Source organism: Pieris rapae, chromosome 20 (assembly GCF_905147795.1).
Source record: "Pieris rapae chromosome 20, ilPieRapa1.1, whole genome shotgun sequence".
In the NCBI taxonomy this organism is placed as follows: domain Eukaryota; kingdom Metazoa; phylum Arthropoda; class Insecta; order Lepidoptera; family Pieridae; genus Pieris; species Pieris rapae.
This window is the reverse complement of record NC_059528.1, coordinates 3,193,521-3,207,775: the sequence shown is the minus strand read 5'-3', so window position 1 is coordinate 3,207,775 and position 14,255 is coordinate 3,193,521. Positions and strand designations below refer to the sequence as shown.

The following is a 14,255-nucleotide window of genomic DNA, read 5'->3' as shown; positions in this document are numbered from 1 at the left end:
TGAGCCCTGAGGAACCCCGCATTTCATTGGCCACCGAATCAGCTGTCCTAAATCATTTACATACAGAATCTTACGATCTTCTAAATAACTTCTAACAAGATTCTGAAGATAGAGGGGCACCCTATGGAAACGGAGAGCCTCCATTATGACTGTAAACGGCAAGCTATTAAAAGCATTGGAAATATCCAGAGAAACTGCCAGGGCCTTCCCTCCACTACGGACAGCCTCCATAGTAAAATCTTTCAAAGCGCCAATGGCTTCTATTGTTGACCGTCCAACTCTAAATCCATACTGAGCGTCTGCTAAGTCTGGACCAACTCCAGATATATGTTGACTTAGGCGCAAAACTATTATCCTTTCTAACAGTTTACCCACCTCATTAAGTAAAACTATTGGCCGATATGCTGAAGAAATGTCTTGCGGACGGCCAGGCTTGCGCAATAAACATAGACGGCCCTCCTTCCATAGTTGCGGAAATTGTCCAGTAAGAAAACAAGCATTAAATGCTTCCCGCATTTCATCCTCTAGATATTCAACAGCAATTGCCAATACACGCCCGTGTATACCATCTGGACCTGGGGCTCTCCTACGTTTTTTTATACGATCGACTACATCTGAAAATTCCACATCACTAACCAAGGGAATATCTCCTTCTATTACTGGTCTCATATCAGATGTCATGCGAGGAGGAACTATGTTGGGGTCAGCGGGAAATAGCTCAGATACAATTCTGGCAACAAAGTCTGAACGGAGTGTCTCAGTTAGTGGAGGACCTCCTGTCTGCAATTTATTTCGTACAAGACGGTATGGCCGCCCCCAAGGATCCCGATTGAGACTTTCAAGAAATTCATTATGTGCTCTATCCTTAGCCTGACTAATAGCTAGTTGGAGAGCCTTCTTATGTTCTACAAATTGAGAGTGAAGTCGTTGCTCTTCAGTAGAATCACGCAAATGTCTACGGCGATTGCGGAGATATGCTCTCCTAGCACTGTTGCACACTTGACGTAAGTGGGCAATATTCTCGTTCCACCAATGAACCATTTTACGCGGTGGCTGGCGCCTCCATTTTGACATGGCGGCGTTAGAAATCGCTTTTGCCGCATGACGAAGATGACTAGCTGCTTCATTAACATCCGTAGGCCGAATAGCAGGCGTACACCAGGCTTGTACAATTGCCGCCTCTTCTGCTAGATCCTTATTTAGACTGCTCAGAACCCAGCGTGGGAAGACCTGTCTATTTACATCCGATTCATATATCTGGGATTTAAAAAAAATATTGAACCTAATATAGCGATGGTCCGAGAGAGTCTCTATATCTTCCACAACCCTCCAATTTTGCACAGAGGATCCTATACTTGGTGAAGCAAATGTTAAATCGACCAAGGATTGCCCTTGCGACCGCACGCAAGTTGGAATGTTCCCTCTATTAAGCAGAAAAAGTCCCAATTCTATATACCATTCTTCTACAGCCTTACCTCTATCATTAGTAAGAGTATCACCCCATGTTTGAGATCGGGCATTAAAATCGCCTAATACTATCACTGGCAATTGTGCTCGTTGAATTGGGAGACATAAGTTGTCAAGAAAAGTAAGAAACTCTGATAGTTCTCTATTAGGAGAGAAATACACTGCAACTATTAAGAGGCTGTTCCACTCAGCCACTACATAACCAATTCCCTGATCTTTTAAAATAAGAGGATATCCACCAGGACGAGCAGTTATACTGACGAGGCCAGTCAAATCTTCTAACCAATGAGATAGTGAAGGTACAAAATATGGCTCCGAGACAACAGTAATGTCAATATCCCATTCAGCCCTAGTCTGTAGGAGAAGGTCCTGTGCCCTAGCGCAGTGGTTTATATTCGCCTGAAGAAAGTTTATATTTGCCCTATTAACCATTATTGAGTCATAATATCATCCTCCCGAGGCAAAGCCTGATTTACAGTGCTGAGCCCTCTAGCCAAAAGCGCCATCTTTGCCTTCACAACCGGAGGATTACATTTTCTTCCCCTCATTATGTGGTCCGCTGGTTTACCAGCATCGCCACAGACAGCACAGTGCGCTATAGCAGCTGTACATGTTGCAGAGTGATGTCCATTCTTTCCACATCTAAAACATAAAGTGCTACGATCTACACCTGACGGACATTTCACACTAATATGGCCTAAACCAAGACATTTATAGCATCGTAGAGGGCCATCTTCTACCACCTGAATGTGAGCTGAACTCCAACCTACAAGCAATCTACCTTCAGTAACTTTTTTTGCCGCAGTGACTGGGCATTGCACAAAAACTACATTGTTTCCACCTTGGCCCCTTACAAGAGTGCTCGCCTTAATCAAGTCCGCCTCACATTCACCCTTTGCAGCTATTGCTGCAATGACTTCTTGGACAGACACGGAATCATCCAGCCCCCCGATACGAAGAGCTGCACGCTTCACCGGCGTATCTACCCTCACATCTTCTGAAAGAACGCTGCGGAGTTTCTCAGCAAGTCGGTTAGCCTTTTCCGCACTTTGAGTTCCAGGTATCTCAATGATTCGGGCTCCTGTTGCAGTCTCTCTAATTCTGACTTCACTTACGCCTAAGTCAGCTAATACGACATTGTCTCTAGCCTTCTTTAAGATACCCGCATATGTTACACCTTTATCTACTGCCTCCTGCTGCAATTTAATGACAACCGCAGCAGATCGCGGTGCAGAAAGTTTAACTTTTTTTGGGGCTTCCATCACCTTCGCCTTTGTCGTCTTATTTGAATTGTTCTGTGCTAGATAAGGGTTTTGCACAGTTGCAATGTCCGCAGGAGTAGTCGATATATCCATCTTACTTTTGCGCTTAGAATGCGCAACAACTGACGTCCAGGCACCGTCTTGCTCCTGGGAGCAACTTGGAGTAGGGCAAAGACTCTCAAGCACCTGAACTGGATTACCAGTGACCCTTTTTTTAATAGACGGACCCAACTTCGAACCTGCATCAGGTAGCACATTGACGGATGACCCAACGGGTCTCTCTTGCTTTCTTTCTTTTGAAGCTGCAAGGGGTGGACGAATGACAGTTCTTGGTAATAAGCGGTCCTCCATTCCCGCCAATTTGGCATCAATCATTGCTCCCACCGAGCGCATAACTCCACCTTGTATCTCATCTATTAGGGTCTTCATAAAATTTGGATCCTGTGAGGTGTTAGTTATGGAAGAAGAAAGAGCTGATCTTTCAGAGAACTCCCTGCGCAGTGACTTTAAAGATCCTTCCAGATCAGCCACATGAGATCGCAGTCGTTTATTATCGGCCTGCAGGCGGCGAGTCTCCTCTGCGACTGAACGAGACGTTAAACATTTAACTATCTCCTGCAGGTCTGCAGCCACCTTTTGCAGATCGTCAGAATTAGTTTCAATAAGACTCCCTGGATTTTGAGCAAACTCCAGGAGCTTAGCTGTGCTTATCTCCGCTCTCTGTCGTATTTCTTCTGCTCCCAGAGATTCAATGTCTCCATCAAGAAGAAAATTCTGTTTAATCACAGACTTCTTTCCGACATCCTTGCGAAAGGTCTTACTTCGTAAGTGCCTCTCAAAAGCAACTTCCTCCGCTTCTTCCTTAGCCTCCTTTAATGCTTTCCTGGCCTTACCAATACCGACACAATGAGAACTCGTCTTTTTCTTCACAGTTTCCCTCCTTGAGACCGATTCTTCTGTCTCAGTATCGGAAGCAGATATACCGTCGACAGCCAGAGGAGACTTGAAGAAAGACCGTTTACGCGTCTTTGCCACCCCAGATATGCTCGATTCCGAGCTACAGTCATCCATTTTGAAATGACTAAAAACTAATTATCAAGCCAAAATATCATTACAAAAACAAAGGAGAAAAAGTAATAATAATCTCGGACAACAACAACAGACAGACAACGACACAAAGGACAACAAATATTAACTAATTACAAGACGAAAATTACGTCAAGTGGTTAGATAGTTTCACCAGATCTATAAGAATTAATTATTTGTACTTATAGTTATTAGGTTTACTATACATTAACGAATTTCATACACCAAATATATAAATTAAGAACTACGAATACTTCTAGACCTAATATCCAAAGACTGCGCAAATGAATCAACGCATGACCTTGAACAATTATATGTACCAAAAAAGAAAAAACAATTAAAGAATGCGGAAATTAATCAACGCAAAACACAAACTCTCCTCTTCTTCAAAACACAAACGAAATTCTTCAAATCAAAGACGATCTATACTCGTGATGAGTACGTCAACGAATAGCAATAACAGCGTCTGCGCTTCACAAGTGACACGTCCGCCTCAGTCGAGCGCTCGACGCGCACTCCTTGTAGTGTATATAGGCCGTAAGTTTTACCAGTGAAATTCCATGGGTTCAATCAACAAGTGCGAAACAAGGGCTTAGTGAAAGTACTGTATTGTATCGATTCAACGACCACTTTGACCGTGACCTCATTCCTTTCATACAAGAACTGGGTTAAAGATGGCCCAAGGATGCAATTACTACCCTTTTATTTGTCAAACTCCTACGCTCGCAGTGTTTGCGTTTTCATCGTTATTTCTATGGAGTGTTTTCACGAGTAAAGCTCGCGCGCTAAGCTTAATTACTTGGAACGTTGTCAGGTTTATTTTTTTAAGTGATAGTTAACGTTCTTTCAAACGTAAAAGGTACTTAATATCTTTAACGTCTTATATTTCGATGGAGCCGGCTGCATGTCCGAAAGAACATGACTCTTGCAGCGTTACCTCGCGGGGCGTCGTTACCTCAAATAGGTTCCATTTAAATCTTGAAGTGCAAGCGTATTAATGCGTACAAATAAATGTAACTTGATCAATTCAATTGTGATTTCCATTTCTTTATATCTATCAAACAAATAAAAATATTTTTTTTTGAAATTACAACCATTTTATCAGTATTTTCGTAGTTATTACGTTCAACTATCGTCAGTAAACCGACTTTACAGACAACCGATTTTTTAACATGTTTTATGCGGATTTATTTTACTTTTTTCCGATTAACGGATACAAAATAGTAACAAAGGTTTGTGATATGCTCAATTACTACTATGTAATAATAAATATTTACATGAATAAATAATTGCCTCACTAAAAAGACTATACTTCGACATGTAGATCATATCTTCAGAATCTAATTTAATTCAAGTTGCGAAGTTAGCGAGACCGCCCGTTACAAGTGAACTTCTGACGGGAGGTATTTCATTCAAAGGTGAAATTGCTCTGTATATTGCTCCTACAAGAGCTGTCTAAACGACTTCAAAGTTCTAACTTAAATTTGTAGTTGCCATGGAAATTTCAATTCTATGTCTTCCGAATCGTAGGCGTAACGTCCTGGTTATTCTTAATTAGAACAGCCTTACCTAAACCTTAAAAAAAAATCACGAGGAATCACACGCTTCTGTGAAACTGCATGCGGTATTTACGTTTTATGTATATAGAGTTTGGTCATAAATAAATAAATAAGCACAAATTAATTTACATAATTTTTAAAGAGTATCATCTTGAAACGATCTTGTCTTCCTGCCTGTATTTGCGCATCTAACAATTTGTATGAGTCAAAACTAGCAATTAAAAAGTGTGGTGGAAAGTTCCTTGCCAGTTCTTCTTGCCCGCTCTACGCCCTTGACTTGCGAACTTATAGTAAATGTAATTTTCCAATTAATTTCTTCTTTTCTGACGTTCATAAGTGTTCTTGTTTACCTATATGAATAAAATTATTTTGAGTTTGAGGTAACACTCGCTCGTAGAATGAAAATATAGTGAGGAAACCCAAAAAGCCAACGGAAATGTCAGGCACAGAGTTGATCTACACCCTTACTAACAAATGATGACGAAACTGATATAGAAATATTTTTAGTTTCAATTTTTTTTTATATATTACCCTATGTATATTTTGCAGGACATCGACAATTTAATGACCGAAGGCAACAAATCCCGAACGGTTGCCGCGACGAATATGAACAGTGAATCCTCACGATCACACGCCGTATTCAGCGTCGTGTTGACGCAAACCCTCTGCGACACAGCGACTGGTGTGACAGGGGAGAAAGTTGCACGACTGTCCCTCGTCGACTTGGCAGGTTCCGAGAGGGCTGTCAAGACGGGCGCAGTTGGGGATAGGTTAAAGGAAGGCTCTAATATTAATAAGTGAGTAATAATATCCATTTATCCATAAATTTCTTCAGGATAGTGCTGGCATGGAGGATGACTATGGGAACCAGTTATCGCGCCGTGTTAGTTTTCATTACAATGTAAGGGAGGGAAATATAATTGAGAATGAAGATTTATTGTATGTTGCAGTTTTATATAAGGTGCCTTATCAAAACAATTATACTTGTAATGACATAGACGTATTATATAATATTGTATCATTCGTACTGTGTAACTGCTATGACCCCTAATGAATTCTTAACAAGCTTCATGTTGTAACTCGCTTATCAACTATATGCCAACATCGCATTATTTCGTATTTTGGTTACACAATGCGTAGGTTGATACGTGCGATAACGTGATAGACAAGTTAAATAATTGTTGTCATCAGATTTGAGTTCGGATCAGTGAGTGAATATCATTCATAATTTATATTAGCTGCACTATATGATAGTATAGCTCACATAAGTATGTAAATTTCCAATATCATAACGATTGATTGCTTTTTTTACAGGTCACTAACAACGCTCGGCCTAGTTATATCAAAATTGGCAGATCAGTCGTCTGGTAAAAATAATAAGGACAACAAATTCGTTCCATATAGAGATTCAGTCTTAACTTGGCTATTGAAGGACAATCTTGGTGGAAACAGTAAGACTGTGATGGTAAGTTTAGATTTACATAAACTTATTTAAGCGATAATTATATAAAAAACAACCGATCCGTATAATTTATTTTACACTAGCTGACCTGGCAAACGTCGTTTTGCCATGTATATAATTTATAATAAAAAATAGGGGTTGACCGTAGAGGCTTGTATGTATTTTTTAATGCTGTTGATACAGTTGATAAAAAAATGAAAAATTATCTAAAAATTAAAAAGAAATATTAGGGGTGGACTACACTTAACATTATTCAGTATATAACAGTAATCTAATGTAACAAATTACAGTACTATGTAATATTTACAGGTAGCTACAATTTCGCCTGCAGCTGACAACTATGAAGAAACATTGTCTACGCTTCGCTACGCGGACAGAGCTAAACGTATCGTTAACCATGCGGTTGTTAATGAGGATCCCAACGCGAGAATTATACGTGAGCTACGACAGGAAGTCGAAGCACTCAAGGAAATGCTCAAATATGCTACGGTATGTAGTGCGTAGCGGTGCTACGACGGATATGCTACGAGCGTTGTTGTTTACGTATACATTTTGTTCGTGTGTAACATATGGTTTCTTTTATAATATAAGGTTCGATTTAAGTAAGAAACACCATTCTCGGAGTCATCATTAGTAGTTTACTCTTACTTAAGCTATCAAGTTAACATTCTTATAAGGTCATTAAAGAACAGACCGGACACCACGCGATATCGTTAATTAATCGAGCATTCAATATTAATTTAATTATGGCCGTTAATTGTCCCTGGGAACAGACTCTAACATAATCAATTTAGTTGAAATTGAGTTTTGTTTATGACGATAATCACGAATATTTCTAATATTTTGGTCAGATTGTTTTATTTTATCTTAATATTAAACCGTGATTATTATTCTATGTAATGTGATATGACACATATTTCTCAATAGATTTTATATAAAGGCAAAAATAAGAAAGTATGACAAGTTTTATCGCGAGCCCTTGATAAAAGAGGTCACGTACGGATCGTTCTCGAGACACGAAGTACAAAAAAGATCTCAAAGACTAGATTCTAGAGATATTTATTTAGGAATATGTAAATATGTAAGACACGAACGCATTATGTAGCTTAATAGAAAAAGTTTGTCGATACAGCGAAACGATATTTTATTCAAAATAACTTTGTCACCACTGCTTGTGTTGAATTTTCTGCGAAAATATTATTGATCAAAGAAAAAAAATAGACGACTGATCTAACATTTACGTATACTTTGACTTTGATAGAGTAAGCTTGAACATAAAATTTTTGCAAGTACTGAAAGAGCAAAGTTACGACAATGCGATGATTCAATTTTAAACGTCATATGTTAGGGAAATAAGGGTTTAGTGGCAAAAAAAAAACTTTTGTTAAATATTTAATCACCATATTATTATTCGTCAACGTCTAGTATTAAGTCTATAAGAAACCAGGTCTGCTAATATTTTGAACATAAAATATATTACGTTAAACGGAAACATAATTGAAAAAATTATATACAGGGTTCACCAGTTGGAGAGGATGTTCATGAGAAATTGGCGCAAAGTGAACATCTAATGAAAGAAATGTCAAGAACTTGGGAGGAGAAACTAGTCGAAACAGGTGATTAAATTTAATAAATCAGTATATATAATGTATTTTTAGTTTTAAATAAAATAAATCAGTGGCTCTACAACCTGTTTTAGGTCTTGGCCTCAAATTTCTGAATCTGTTTCATGATAATTTTTAAATCTAATAGGCAAGTAGGTGATCAACCTCCAGTGCCTGACACACTTCGTCGACTTTTTGCGTCTAAGACATGTTGGTTTCCTCACGATGTTTCCTTCACCGTTCGAGTAAATGTTAAATGCGCAGATAGAAAGAATGTCCATTGGTGCACAACCGGGGATCGAACGTACGACCTCAGGCATGAAGCCACTAGGCCAACACTGCGCTTTATTTTTAGTTTTACCTTATTAAATAATTATATTGTATTTAGATTATATATTTTTATATACTTTAACACAACAGATAATACATTAATTTTTATTATTTGTCGAAGTCTTATATGTCTTTTAGAAGAGAAGAGAAGTCTTTTACCTGCGATTAGGTAAGGTTATAATTTATGTTAATTTCAGGTCGCGTACAAAGCGAGCGTCAACATGCGTTAGAAAAAATGGGAATAAGCGTGCAGGCGAGTGGGATCAAAGTGGAGAAGAACAAATTCTATCTTGTTAATCTTAATGCGGACCCTTCGCTCAATGAATTGCTTGTGTATTATCTTAAAGTAAGTGAATTTTAGAATTTATTGATTGTAATGCCTTCGTTGTGGTCTAAAAATCATTTTGTTTAACAGATCTCATAGTTATTATGTTAGTTATTAGTGATTAACATGATAGTTTAATGCTTTCTGGTAGATGAGAATTCCTTTCATTAAGTCATTATTAAAAGAGACGAGACAAAGATAATTGTTTCATTTATACATAGAACAAACATTAATTAATTGTGCCGTATACTTAATTAATTTAATTAAATCAAATCAAATCAAAAATCATTTATTCATATACATATAGGTAACATAATGTACACTTATGAACGTCAAAAAAAAGAAATATACATTAAATGATCCTTATTTTACATTTACTGCCAAGTGCCAGTTCTCAAATCAAGGGCGTAGAACGGAAGAGAAGAACTGGCAATAAACTCTCCGCCACTCTTTTTAAACTTTCTTCTTAGACATAAATTTCAATAGAGATTTGCTGCCGTGCTTATAAACTTTATGTATTCCAGGACCGAACTTTAGTAGGCGCAGACAGATCAGCAGATATTCAGCTGTCAGGTCTTGGCATACAGCCGCAGCATTGCCTTTTGGTCGTTGAAAATGGCGCTCTCAACATGGAACCAGTTGGTGCAGCCAGGTGTTTCGTGAATGGTACACCTGTTGTTTCCAGAGTGAAGTTGGGACACGCCGATAGGATACTGTGGGGAAATCATCATTTCTTTAGAGTGAATTGTCCAAAGGATAATAATGAGATGAGTAAGTGCTATTTGATATTTAGTAATGTCGTAAATGTATTGGATTAGTATGGCGACAATTCTCTGTATCTTACGCTAAGAAGAAGGTTTGAACCTACGATTGTAAAGACGAGAGACGCAGTCGCTCTAGCCACTGTCATTGGCCCATTTAATAGGATACATAATTATTTTAATTTACTTGCATACCATACAGACTACAATTACAATTAAAATACTTATCTTATATATATTATATATATTATACTAGAATAAATTTATTTATTTAATTAAAAATGAAACATCTTCATAATAAAATGCGCCCGCAGATTTATTAATTTACCGTGTTCCAGATTTATTGTTTTCACTATCAAAAGCGTGGGTGGACTTATTTTATCTCTTTGAGACTTTTATTTAAAGGACTACAGACATATACTACTTTTGCGCTGCTGCAATATAAACAGATTATCACGATAATATTGTTTTGGAAAAAAAATACATAAATAAACATGTTTTATCCTCATTGTGTATTATTTCAGCTACGTCATCAGAACCCCAAACTCCTGCGCAACCGATCGATTACAACTTCGCGCGTGATGAGATAATGCTCAATGAACTTAGCAACGATCCTATACAAACTGCTATTTCACGACTGGAGAGACAACACGAGGAGGATAAACAAGGTATTTAGGTTTAAAGACTTTATTTTCTCAAAAAAGGCAAGAATGCCACTTACATGAGAACACTACTTAAATAACCCATTGTAGTCGTTCTTAAATAATCACAAATCGTACTTGCAAACCTAAAAGTAAAGGTAACCCAAGACACACTCATAAAAACCAATTATAAGAAAATGAAATTAAAAGTAATTTTGTTTCACATGCATTAAAAGAAGTATTATTTTTTTTATATTTGTGGGGTATTTAACTAAGCATACAATGTGATATTAGATATAAAAAGGCTACGGAATTTATCATTACCAGTTATATCGGGAGTATATCTTACAGTAAAAAAATGTATACATATAGACCAGTGCCGAAGCCTTCAAAAATAGTAAAAAACGAAAAAAAATTACAGTAGGATGAAACCCATTAGAAATGCAGGGGAATATGATCAAAATGAAAGGAAAAATAAATTACGGTCGATCCGAGTTCGGGAAGTGGGAGGGGGGTGACTTTTAAGGGGGAAAAATTGTTTATCTTGATTTCCGGCGAAACTACCAGTCCTATGGAAAAAAGTTAAAAGGCAAAGTTGTAGGTCATAAAAAGATCTACAACTTTGGTATTTACAATTTTTTCGCATAACCTCAAAATTTAGGTGAAAAATTCAAAAAACCAAGTTTTTAGTTTTTTATTTATATCTTTTTTTAAAAGTTTTTTTTTTTCTACGAAATTTGGTGAAAACTTACCTTATTATGTCCCAAATATACTGTAATTTATTTGATTAAAAATATTTATTTTTTCGCCTCATTTTAACTTAATATCAAAAAAGCACCCTAATTTTCAATCGAAAATTCTGACGTCAAAATTTCAGCTTTTTTCAAAAAGTTTGGGGGCTTTTTGTTCGTTGAAATATCTACTTTCTGATGGTGTAAAAAAAATATACATTACCATAGGAAATATTATTAGAAAATGCAAAAAATTGAAAAACCTCAAATTCGAAAATTTTCTTTTAATTATGTACAATTTTGAGGTATTTATTAAAATTTACACTTTAATTACTCAAAAAACGTAAGATTTCATGCTTCATTGATAAACGAAAAAATTGCAAATTAAAATATACTTCTATAATTAACAAACAAATAAGTTAATAAAGTTAATATTTAATAAGACATATACAATATTTTGAAAAAGTTGTAGAATCTTCTGTAAATAATATTTGTAGATGCCTATTTATTGCTGTTTTAAGATAATTTATATACCTGAGTGACCTTCGGTGAATTTTGAATTTTTCTTTGAATAAAGTAAATTTCTCACAAATCACTTAGAGTAACTCAGCCTGCAGGTGTATTTTTAAAAACGATGTTGTACACTACTCTGTATCTTGAATACTGGCTAACGGTTTTTACAGCTGCTACGAAATAGTAGGTATGTAGTAAGGCCCAGACCCTCCTAGGTCCATCCCCACTTCTCAATGAAATAACTTACACTGGGCTAAAATTCACCGAAGGTCACTCAGGTATATAAATTATCTTAAAACAGCAATAAATAGGCATCTACAAATATTATTTACAGAAGATTCTACAACTTTTTCAAAATATTGTAGATGTCTTATTAAATATTAACTTTATTAACTTATTTGTTTGTTAATTATAGAAGTATATTTTAATTTGCAATTTTTTCGTTTATCAATGAAGCATGAAATCTTACGTTTTTTGAGTAATTAAAGTGTAAATTTTAATAAATACCTCAAAATTGTACATAATTAAAAGAAAATTTTCGAATTTGAGGTTTTTCAATTTTTTGCATTTTCTAATAATATTTCCTATGGTAATGTATATTTTTTTTACACCATCAGAAAGTAGATATTTCAACGAACAAAAAGCCCCCAAACTTTTTGAAAAAAGCTGAAATTTTGACGTCAGAATTTTCGATTGAAAATTAGGGTGCTTTTTTGATATTAAGTTAAAATGAGGCGAAAAAATAAATATTTTTAATCAAATAAATTACAGTATATTTGGGACATAATAAGATAAGTTTTCACCAAATTTCGTAGAAAAAAAAAACTTTTAAAAAAAGATATAAATTAAAAAACTAAAAACTTGGTTTTTTGAATTTTTCACCTAAATTTTGAGGTTATGCGAAAAAATTGTAAATACCAAAGTTGTAGATCTTTTTATGACCTACAACTTTGCCATTTAACTTTTTTCCATAGGACTGGTAGTTTCGCCGGAAATCAAGATAAACAATTTTTCCCCCTTAAAAGTCACCCCCCTCCCACTTCCCGAACTCGGATCGACCGTAATTTATTTTTCCTTTCATTTTGATCATATTCCCCTGCATTTCTAATGGGTTTCATCCTACTGTAATTTTTTTTGGTTTCAAAAATTATCGACACTGGTCTAATACTTTATTAGCTACATTCGACTTCTAACTCGAGGATTACAATCATATATTTTTTTAAATTATATTTTATAGAAAGATTCAGACAAGACTGCTAAACGTAGATGTTAGATCTAGTTACTATTTATAAATAGATAATAGTTAATCTAAAGTCCTTAACAAAATTGATTATCAGTTCAGTTCAGATTCAAAAAAACACGAACGAAGTTGACAATTGTGTAATATTTTAATCATTAGTGTTATCACACTAATGATAACACTAATGATTAGTGTTATCACACTAATGATTAAAATATTACACAACATTTTTTCATTCATTTCTGAACATTTATAAAAATTGTTTTATCCATAGCAATAACATAAAGAGGAATATTTAAATATATATGTGTGTATATTGTATTAAGTCTGGCAGTTTGCTTGTATATTTACAATAAATTAAAGATTTCTTGTATGATCAATGTTTAACAAAACTATTTTATTTTCAGTTGCACTCGAAAAACAAAGACAAGAGTATGAAAGACAGTTTCAGCAGCTACGGAATATACTTTCTCCTTCCACGCCTTATCCGCCGTATTCGTATGATCCACTGAAATTAGGTAATATTATACATGCATTTTTTTAAAGTATATTTCCTGTAATATTTTTTCAATCGTATTTTCTCTTCAAGTGTGTTTGTGACATTTATATTTATCAATACTAGTTTTTCACAAGTGTTTTTTTGAGTTTTTTATATTTAACTCAGGTGATGGTTAGGCGTGTGAGGCCTTTGGAGGTTCTTAACTACATGTAACGTTATTGGTTCAAACGTCAAATTCTTTGGATATGGCAACGTTAGTTGGAGTATGAAGTTTTCCCATTTATCCCAGAAAATGTGTACTAGTACTATATATCGTCTCAATAAAGTAATTCTTTATATAAATTTTCTTTTCAGGCAAAATGACCGCATGCACACCGACAACGGCCGCAAGAGTCGAGCGTTGGGCCGCTGAAAGAGATGATACGTTCAAACGGTCTATAGGGCGGCTCAAAGCTGATATATTGAGGGCCAACGCGTTGGTGCAAGAAGCCAATTTCCTCGCTGAAGAGATGAGGAGGAACACCAGGTTTAGTGTCACTTTACAAATACCGCCGCAGAACTTGAGTCCTAATAGAAAGGTAATCATTGTACATATTTGTATGTGTTTTACTTGATAAATAGATTATGTATAAAACTACTATATCATATTGTTTCTGGAAATAGAACATTTTTTTTTATTTTACTGAAATTTAACGGTTTTTACCAAATAAAATAATTCCTGAGGTTACAACCTCTCTACAAGAAATCTGAGGCCCAGACCTCTGGTAAAGTGCAA

At 35.7% G+C, this 14,255-nt stretch overlaps 1 protein-coding gene across 9 annotated transcripts in view; it reads left to right on the top strand.

Moving 5' to 3' along the window:
* Positions 1–14,255, top strand: part of LOC111000949 (kinesin-like protein KIF13A) — a 130,764-nt gene that overhangs the window by 92,197 nt on the left and 24,312 nt on the right. For all 9 annotated transcript variants that reach the window (XM_045632573.1, XM_045632571.1, XM_045632568.1 and 6 more), the window contains exons 6-14: positions 5,924–6,171; positions 6,689–6,839; positions 7,146–7,325; positions 8,353–8,452; positions 8,968–9,116; positions 9,620–9,866; positions 10,381–10,524; positions 13,389–13,499; positions 13,835–14,058. In XM_045632573.1, coding sequence (XP_045488529.1) covers positions 5,924–6,171; positions 6,689–6,839; positions 7,146–7,325; positions 8,353–8,452; positions 8,968–9,116; positions 9,620–9,866; positions 10,381–10,524; positions 13,389–13,499; positions 13,835–14,058 — 1,554 coding nt within the window. The remainder of the gene's footprint in view (positions 1–5,923; positions 6,172–6,688; positions 6,840–7,145; positions 7,326–8,352; positions 8,453–8,967; positions 9,117–9,619; positions 9,867–10,380; positions 10,525–13,388; positions 13,500–13,834; positions 14,059–14,255) is intronic.